The sequence below is a fragment of the Gavialis gangeticus genome, unplaced genomic scaffold (genome assembly GCF_001723915.1).
Source record: "Gavialis gangeticus isolate Ggan-Ray unplaced genomic scaffold, GavGan_comp1, whole genome shotgun sequence".
Taxonomy (NCBI): Eukaryota; Metazoa; Chordata; order Crocodylia; family Gavialidae; genus Gavialis; species Gavialis gangeticus.
The window spans coordinates 20,125,204-20,134,532 of record NW_017729026.1 but is presented as its reverse complement, the minus strand read 5'-3'; the positions used below and the strand labels follow the sequence as shown (position 1 = coordinate 20,134,532).

The window sequence follows — 9,329 nt, the reverse complement described above, 5'->3', positions numbered from 1 at the left end:
CACAGCCCCCCACCCCACCATATCCACACACAGACACACACACTGTCCCACATATCTCACCTCAACCACATACCCCTCATCCACACCCCACACAAACAACCCCCACACTCCACCACATACGATATACAAATGGAAGACTGTATTTTGAGCTATTATGCAATCATCTCTAGATACACTATGTGAACACACACAAATCAGGACAAAAATATTTTTTAAATAAAATTAAAATAAGTTATAATAGATGTTTGAACTTTAGTCCCAAGTCATACCACACACAGCGTTAATGTGCTTTAAATCCTGTATGTGTAGACACTGGCCTATTTCCACTTACTGCTCAGTAAATTTAATGTGATGTAAATGCATGTGTAGATGCGCCCCCTGTGCCCCTGGAGGACGCTGATCTTGTAGGCATGCTCAGCCTATACTGACACGTACTGAAGCACTGAGCTATGATTTATTTCAAAGTTAATGAAACCAGCCTGTGAAAATAACTCTGCAGTCCAGTGAGCCAGGCACTTACATGAACCCGGACAGTGTGAAAAAAGCCAAAAACTCAGGTCTTCCTGTTTTTGAGCAAGTGCTTTAACCACTAAGCCATTATTTAGCAGGAGGGCACCAGAGGCCCTACATTCTAAAAGAAAAAAGCAAACAGTCTTCCATTTCTAAAAGGAACTACTTAGGTGCATAAGGATAGAAGAGGGTTCAGGGCCATGAACTTAACACCTAACTCAGGGCTACAAGGAGCTGTCTAGATTCTGGAAAGATGTGGGTGTAGGTCAGGGGTCAGCAACCCCTGGTATGTGCCAGAATGTGCTACATGAAGGCATTTTTCTTGGCATGCATGTCTCAGGGGAGTGGCGGGGAAGGGGCCAGGGCTGCACTGCCACAACAAGAATCAGGCCCTTTGCAGCTCCCCTGCTGTTCACTCAGGGGTGTGCATGCACCTACCAACAACAATGAACTGAGCGGGAGCACCTCAGTCCTCAGTGCAGAAGCCTGCAGCCTTCTGGCCACCTGCCACAGCTGACCTGGGTAGGCCCCTTCCTCCTGCCACAGACCCTGGCTGCTCACAGCAGGCAGCGGGGAGGCTGCAAGCCACTGCACCAAGGTCTTCAGAGCCTTGGCCTGGCTTGTTGCTGGCGGCACGTGCACACACGCCTCTGAGTGGATGGTGGAGAAGAGACCACAGCTACACTGCCACAACAAGGATCAGGACCCTTGCAGCCCCCTGCCATCCACCCCTGGCACACCAATATCTTACAAGTCGAGGTGGGGCGGGGTTGGCACTCTGCCTTAAAACATTGCTGACCCCTGGCGTAGATACATCCTTCTTTTTAGCAGTTCCTTTTGATTAGCTTTGGCTCTCCCCTCACCCCCTCTGCTCAGCATACTAACTGAAGTAAATCCCATTCTTAGCTGCTCAATTCTCCCCAAGCATTATGCAGGAAATTTAAATGGCCAACACAGGATCTGGTATTCCACTCCAAGGTCAGGTGCGTGAATCTAGGCAAGGAAGCTGTCAACATTGCCACACTCCCTTTGTGAATCTCAGAAAAATCTGAGATCTAAACCCTTCAATTTATACCTAGAAAATGTTTAATTATGTCTAATTATGACTCAGTGATGTCCCAGCTGTTACTTGATCTTCTTTCAGCAAAATTTTGGGAACCTATGCTTTAGAAGTGTTTGGTTTCCAACATTTCCAACTCAAAAACTAGTTTTGCCAGTAAGTATCAGCAAAATTACAAGTTTGATCCTGCTAGTAAATTTTTGCTCCCCTACTGCTCCCTGTTAGCAGTCAATTTTAAGTAATATTTAAAACTAACAGTGAAAGTCAAAGAAACACAAGGCAAGATGAAATGTGAAAAAAATCTTTCTTATTTATTTATTGTAGCTTATAAAGTTGCTGAAAAATATTTCCTTAGCAGCTTAACTTTTTGTTATTTTGGAAGCCTCGATTTTAAGTGGCATTGTCATGACTAGAGACAACAGGCAGTTATTGAATCAGGCTGCCAGCAGACTAGAAAATCTGCCTGTCTATCCTTCTACTACGTTTACTGATGGATCCAGAGATTTTGTTGAGTCAGGAAAATTGGGGAAAGGTATCTCCCTGACAATTAACACTTACTCACACACACAATAAAACGTTCGTGGTGAATTCATTCATCGGAGTGTCCCTTCTCTCCCAAACCTTATTTCTGGGTTACATATGTATGTTTACTGTAGCATGTTGTTATTTCCCTTAATTTCATTCTCTTGGTATGCTTAGTTTGTTTCATTTTGTACAGATATCAGTAGGTATATGACCTGGTTGTATGAGACAGCTTCTCTCCTCTATAGTGCTACCTCTCTTCTAATTGGTAAAGGCCTTCAGGGTAGAGTGTAGGTATGAGGGGATGATGATGAGTATTTTTGGAGAAGACTCCTTAACTCTCAAATTTACTCCCTTCCCTCATCTGAAATAAAACATTTAGTATACAGAACCCACCTTTCTTCTCAGGCTTCTTTGGAAAGGGAAAACTTGAAATTTGGGAGTAGTTTAAGAGCTTCCTTCGTTCATACGAATATCTCATTATAGTCTGGCTTATGCCAGTATTCATTTGCTATCGCTTATCTCGTAATTTGTTGTTTAAATGTTTATTAATAGTTTAGATTTTTGGCCAAAATATACAAACCAGGCTTCCTAAAGTTAGGCTTCGAGCCACAGTTAAGTACCTCAATGTAAGCTGGCCTTATTTTGAGAATTGTTAAGACCTACAAATCCCATTGAAGTTAACGGGAGTTGCAAGTGTTCTCCATCTTTCAGCATTTCATCAGTAATCATATGATATGACCACTTTAGCTGTATTTTCTATATTTATCTATATTTTCTCATATATAGAACAACAATGTTTATTAAATGCTTTCTCCATTATAATTGACAATTCTAGTAATGGACCCAAATCACTGTCAGACTGGTTTTCCCTCCTAATATACTTGGAAAAAAATCTCTTCTCATTATTTAATTGTCCTTAGCTTCACTGACTGTTGATTCCTGCTTTGTTCTTTCTGCTTTCCTTATCAATTTTCTGCATGTCCTAGCATTTTGTATTTGACATTTTACAATTAGATGTCAAGCTAGCGATTGAGGAGCCTAACTTTAGCCATTCAGGCCTGAACTTTTTGACCTCAACTTTGTTAGCGTTTATGGTTTAAGTGAGGCACGCAGAAGAAAATAACTGTAAATGCTAAATAGGACCTGTTGCAAACTCTGGGAGATGTCTTAACAGCCAACAAGAGACCTGTAACTTGGGTTATCTACTAGTGTTACGAGTTGTTCCACACAGTAGAGGGAAAAGTAGTATAAGAGAAATAATGTGAATGAAAATTAAGACTTTTTTTAAAAAGAATATAGTAAATAAGGAATGAAGTAAGAAAGAAGACAGAGGGGAAAAAACAACATAGGGCTCCATACATGTCCTCTGGGATGGAGGGGTCATGTTTTAATTAGAGCAGCTCTGAGGAACTGCTCTAATCAAAATGCCTCAGCATCTCATGTATTCGGCATCCCACATTTTAAAATGGTGTTGGGGGTGCTTTAAAGCTTGTTCAATGAGCTTTAGTTAAAATGCCAGTATTTTAAAACATGGGATGCTGAATGCAGCTGATGCTGCAGCACGCTGAAGTGTTCTAATTAATTGAGTCTACTCAGAGCACGTGTATAGACACCCCCAATAACTGAGTACCCCATTGATTTTGTTGACTCATTGATTAACTGTAGACAGACAAGGGTGACAAGGGTGACAGATGGTCAATCTTTCAGTGAAGTGTGAATGCAAGAAATAAATGCATAGCAAAACAAAACAGTTTAGGGACAGAAAGTGAATAATATCATATGTATCTGTAGGGAAAGCTTAGCCATGAGGTTATTACTCAAAGTGGAAATTGGCCAGTTCACCAAAGACTAAAAACATAAAATCAACTCCATCATCCTGTCTGAGGATTGGAACATAACAAAAATCCTTTCTACGTCTTGGAAGTCCACCAAAGAGTAGGGCATGGGGTTTGTTTGCATCTGCACACTCAGATGACACACTTCCTCTGCTGTCTTCTCTGACCTATGAGTAAAAGGATGTTGAAATGTGTAAGAGGTATGCTTTCCAAAAACAGGATTTTTGTCAATGTTAGCAGCCGCAGGCAGGCAGCAAGGGAGGCATGACATATAAGATTAAAAATTAAAGCAACAGTTGGGCCAAATTATTTAACTCTTGAGAGCTGTCCTTTTTTCTTAAACGCATGAAATGCATTGAATATTTACTATATAGACATTCTCCCCTCCCCACCTCTCCCAGCTGCCATCTTAACCAGTGTATCTTGTTCCAATATTTAAGCAATGCAATATGGCTGTGGCTATTTGTATAAAAGAACACAGCCATTATAGTATGATATGTTTTCATTACTATTCAGTTGTATCTTAAAACTTGCTTTTCTTTTACCTGTGCCTCTTCATTTCTTTCTTCCTCTGCAGCTCTGCACATGATTTTCTTAGTATTTTTTCAATAATTATTCCATAGTGTCATAGAATCATAGAAAATTAGGGTCAGGAGGGACCTCAGGAGATCATCTAGTCCAACCCCCTGCTGAAACTAGATCATCATGGCCAAGGCTTTGTGTAAGCCAGATCTTTAAAACGTCCAAGGATGGAGACTACACAACCTCTCTGGGTAACCTGTTCCAGTGCTTTACTACCCTCCTAGTGAGAAAGTTTTTCCTAATATCCAAGCTAAACCTCCCTTGCTGCAACTTGAGACCATTGCTTCTTGTTCTCTGATCTGCCACCACTGAAAAGAGGCTAGCTCCATCCTCTTTGAAACCACCTTTCAGGTAGTTGAAGGCTGTTATTGAATCTCCTCTCAGTCTCATCTTTTCCAGACTAAATAAGCCCACCTTCCTCTGCCTCTCTTCAGAAGTCACGTGCCCTCAGCCCCATTTTTGTTGCCCTCCACTGGAGTCTCTCCAATTTGTCCACATCCTTTCTGTAGTGGGTGGCCCAAAACTAGACACAGTACTCCAGATGTAGCCTCACCAGTGTCAAATAGAGGAGAAGAATCATTTCCCTTGATCTGCTGGCAAGTCTTCTACTAATACAGCTCAGTATGCCATTAACATTCTTGGCAGCAAGGGTACACAGTTGGGTCATATTCACCTTATTGTCCACTGTAACCCATAGGTCCTTTTCTGCAGATTTGCTGCCTAGCCAGTCAGTTCCCAGCCTGTACTGGTGCATGGGATTGTTCCCTTCTATAAAGGACTTTGCACTTGTCTTTATTGAACTTCATGAGATCTCTTTTGGTCTAGTCCTCCAATTTGTCGAGGTGTCTCTGAATCCTAGCCCTATTCTCCAGCATATCTACTATTCCCCCAGCTCAGTGTCATCTGCAAACTTGCTGAGGTTGCAAGTTCCTATCTTCCAGGTCGTTGATGACGATATTGAACAAAACCGGCTCCAGGACTGACCCCTGGGGCTCTCCACTAGATACTGGTTGGCAACTAGACATCAAGATATTGATTACTACCCTCTGAGCCCAATGATCCAATCAGTTTTCTATCTACCTTCCAGTCCATCCTTCCAGCCCATACTTCCTTAGCTTGCTTGAGAAAATGTTGTGGGAGACCATATCAAAAGCCTTACTAAAGTCAAACTATATCACGTCTGCTGCTTTCCCCACATCCACAGAGCCAGTCATCTCATCAAAGAAGGCAGTCAGGTTAGTCAGGCATGACTTGCTCTTGGTGAATACATGATGTCTATTCCTACTCACCTTGTTCTCCTCCAGGTGGTTAGAAATGAATTCCTTGAGGACATGCTCCATGATTTTTCCAGGGACTGAAGTGAGACTGACCAGTCAGTAATTCCCCGGATCCTCCTTCTTCCCTTTCTTGGAGACGGGCACTACCATCCATGACCTCTCCCAACTGCCACGGGTTTTCAAAGATTATGGCCATCAGTTCTGCAGTCATGTTGGCCAACACCCTCAGGTGCATCGCATCTGGTCCCGTGGCCTTGTAAATGACTAGAATAATTTTCTTATGTTTAGATGGGTTCACACTGTTATATGATTCTAAACATATATTCTAAACTAAAAATCTCAATAAAGTTGGTTATTCTTTTGTAATAATATTCATAACATTACTTTTCTAGGCAGTAATTGGTGTTGTGGCTTTATTATACAGACTTGGTGCATTTCTGTTTTCAGTTACAAGCTTTCTAATTAAGAATTCTATCCCAGAATAGGTACACAGTGGGCACGTCTACAAGAGATGCTAACTGAGCAGTAGCCAAATAATACAGTGCAGTAGCACGTCACAGCAAAAACAGGCATTTGTGTAGCTAAAAAGGGATTCGCCAGTGACTGCACCAAAATTCCAGCTGCTGTGTATTTATTTAGTACTTGATTATACAAGTACTAAAGAAATGTGCAATAACCACTGGACAGTAGTGTCTTGTGTAGACATGCCCAATAAGGTGTCAAGGAATGTGAATGAAAGTAGGATTTGACTGTACCCTCACATTGTGGGATGCCACTAAACTTCTACTGTGCTACCTACTATTTAATAGTATCTAGACTGTATCTAAATATTCATATTTTCACTTCAGCCATGATTGAATATAGCCTTAATGCTGTGACTCTAACTGCTGCTTCGGTATCTGCTTGTTGACTGGGAAAGAGCTGATTGTGCATTGTTTGTGCTGAGGTGTTAGAAAGTGTGTTTGAGTTTTGCAGAAGCAGAACATCTTGAAAACTTCTACATCCAACATCAGCAAAAAAAAAATCTGCTCCAAAAATGCGTCATCATCTTGGTCACTCAGTTACTCTGAAATGAGCTTTATGATATCAAATTACTGTTGAAATTAGACCTATGAGTGGAACATTACGTTATAATTGCTCCTATATGCTGGATTCCACAAAAAGACTGGAGAAAAAAATGTTTGATTTCAGTTTTAAATCATTCTTAGCACTTCCAAGACTGTATTTTACTATAACAGACAAGGAACAAAGAAACACTGAAGTTGAATCAGTTTCCCAGAAAGCAAATGTCTAGGGTGGCTGAAGACATTTATGCCTTCAAATATGCAATCATGCAATCTGGGTTCTAATGCCAATGACCAAGCTGCTCAAGGGCTTAAGTAAAAAAAAGGCACTGCTATTCAGGCACAGGCAGTGTGACTAATCAAAACATGGTGTGTTTTTCTTTCAGATTTGCCTCTGGATTATAGATTTACCCGATTTTCCTCAAATAGCTCTGAAACTGCTGGTTTTTATCCAAATCCTCCAAGATCATTGCTGTCAAATGGTGAGCCTGTGCCTACCAAGTAGTTCAACTGCTTTTTTTCTTAAGTAGCCTTGTAGTCTTTATCAAACTGCTGTCATAGTGTTTTTACCAATTAGCATCTGACATAATGCTTCATGCCATCAAATGAGGAATTAAAAGCCAGGCTCATGTGCATACTTGTGTTTCACATGTTTTTTTGGTCCCACTGGAACAGATTAGACTGGAATACTTGTCTGCAAATCTTCTTACCATGCTACCTGTCAGAATTTGTCATTTTTTCCATGCATTATATAAACATGGTAACAGTACATTGTCCAATCACTTTCAGAAGCGTGTTCAAATGAGCTCATTGCAAATTACATATCATATTATGTTATATTTGCACATTTTCAAGGATATTGTCTGTATTCCCTTACTTGAGCAGCCTCCACTGCTATAGTAAGTCCTGAGAAAAATGAGATTGGAAGGGGCATGAAACCAAAATGAGGACATACCAACCCAAATCCTGCTTTTAAATAAAAACAGTCAAAATGTAGCCTGGGTAATTTTAAGAGACGTCCATTATTGTAGTATCTAAGGCTAAGTACAGATGTTCAAAAAGCACCTGCTGGAAGTGCTCTAACTTGTCGTGCTTTACTCAAAGCAGATAAATTAAAGCAGGAGCCAACCAAACAGAAGTTTGCTGTTCAGGGGAGAGAGGGAGGAAGGAGGGGCTCACAGCCTGCCTGCACTGGCTGCTGGGGTGGTCACACACACCTCCCAGGTGGGTGCCAGACTGGCACCTCTCCCTAGTGGCACCCCCAATTTCCCCCTGCCTCCCCCCCCACCAGTTGGCAACTGTCAGCAGTGTCTGGGGGGAAGAAGTGGGGAGCAGAGTCCCATCACCACGAGGGCCCCCCCCACAACTTGCTGGCTGGGATCTGGGGGGCCGAGAACACAGGGGGTGCCTTTCTCCTCCCCACCTTCTTGACAGCTGCAGCCAGCAGCTGCAGCATGGCACGGCACGGCACGGCTCAGCCAGGGCTGCAGCAGGGAAAGGGCTCTGGGGTCTGTATCCCACTGCCAGGCCAGGCTACTGCTGGGACACAGACCCCAGAGTCCTTCCCCCGCAGCTTCCCCCCAGCCAAGTAGCAGTGGGCCACAGCCCTGATGGGGCGGCTGCTGGGAAAGAAACCCTGGACTCCTTCGCTTGTAGCCCCCATCCCAGCTGGGCCATGATGTACCGTGGGGCCAGGGCTGCTGTGGGGACAAAAACCTTCCCTCCCTCCCATCAGGCTGCATAGGAGGCTGGGATCAGAGGCTGTCACTGACACAGGTCAGTGACAGCCAGTGAGCGGGGCCAGCCAGGTGCTTAGGCCGAGCAAACGACCCTGTGCAACGCCACCTGAAATGGTGGCAACCACGTTGTAAGTTAATCCTCAACAGGATCTGGCACAGACGTCCGATAAAGAGCTCTAATAGAAAGTGCTTTAAGTTAGTTGATATCCATCCAGGGTTAACTTAGAGTGGAATCAGCCATTTTTAAATGCTTTATGTGCCATGAACATCTATTCTGTTACAACTGTAACGAGCTTTCTGCACTCTTAAAGCACATTAAGTATAATGTCTGTACCTAGCCTAATCTACATCTAGTTACTGCTGAAAGAGGGTTTTTATGCTATCCACCTACTCAGAGACATATGGAACCAAGCCTGTTGTACATATGAAGCGCCACAGTGGATTTAGGTGCCAAAGTGTAATCATATTCTACCCTGCTTGAGTTCTTGGATGCAAAAAAATGGATAGGGAGGATGGAGGATAGGTGCTCCTTCTCAAGACTTTTTGTGACTCAGTCTTAAGGGTAAAATGATACCTTGTAACAAAAATAAACATTATAACATCTTTTCAGGGACTTTAGTGGGGTGGAGTAGGATCACACTTAGTCACATACATCCCCTGAGGTGCCAAATGGATGACAGAATCTGACCCACAGTGACTAAGTTCCAGATCTGGAAAGCAACATTGACCTGAAGTGG

At 42.7% G+C, this 9,329-nt stretch overlaps 1 protein-coding gene across 1 annotated transcript in view; it reads left to right on the top strand.

Moving 5' to 3' along the window:
* Positions 1-9,329, top strand: part of LOC109299575 (dermatan-sulfate epimerase) — a 435,657-nt gene that overhangs the window by 309,093 nt on the left and 117,235 nt on the right. The window contains exon 12 of the mRNA XM_019520065.1: positions 7,240-7,335. Within this exon, the coding sequence (XP_019375610.1) occupies positions 7,240-7,335 (96 nt within the window). The remainder of the gene's footprint in view (positions 1-7,239; positions 7,336-9,329) is intronic.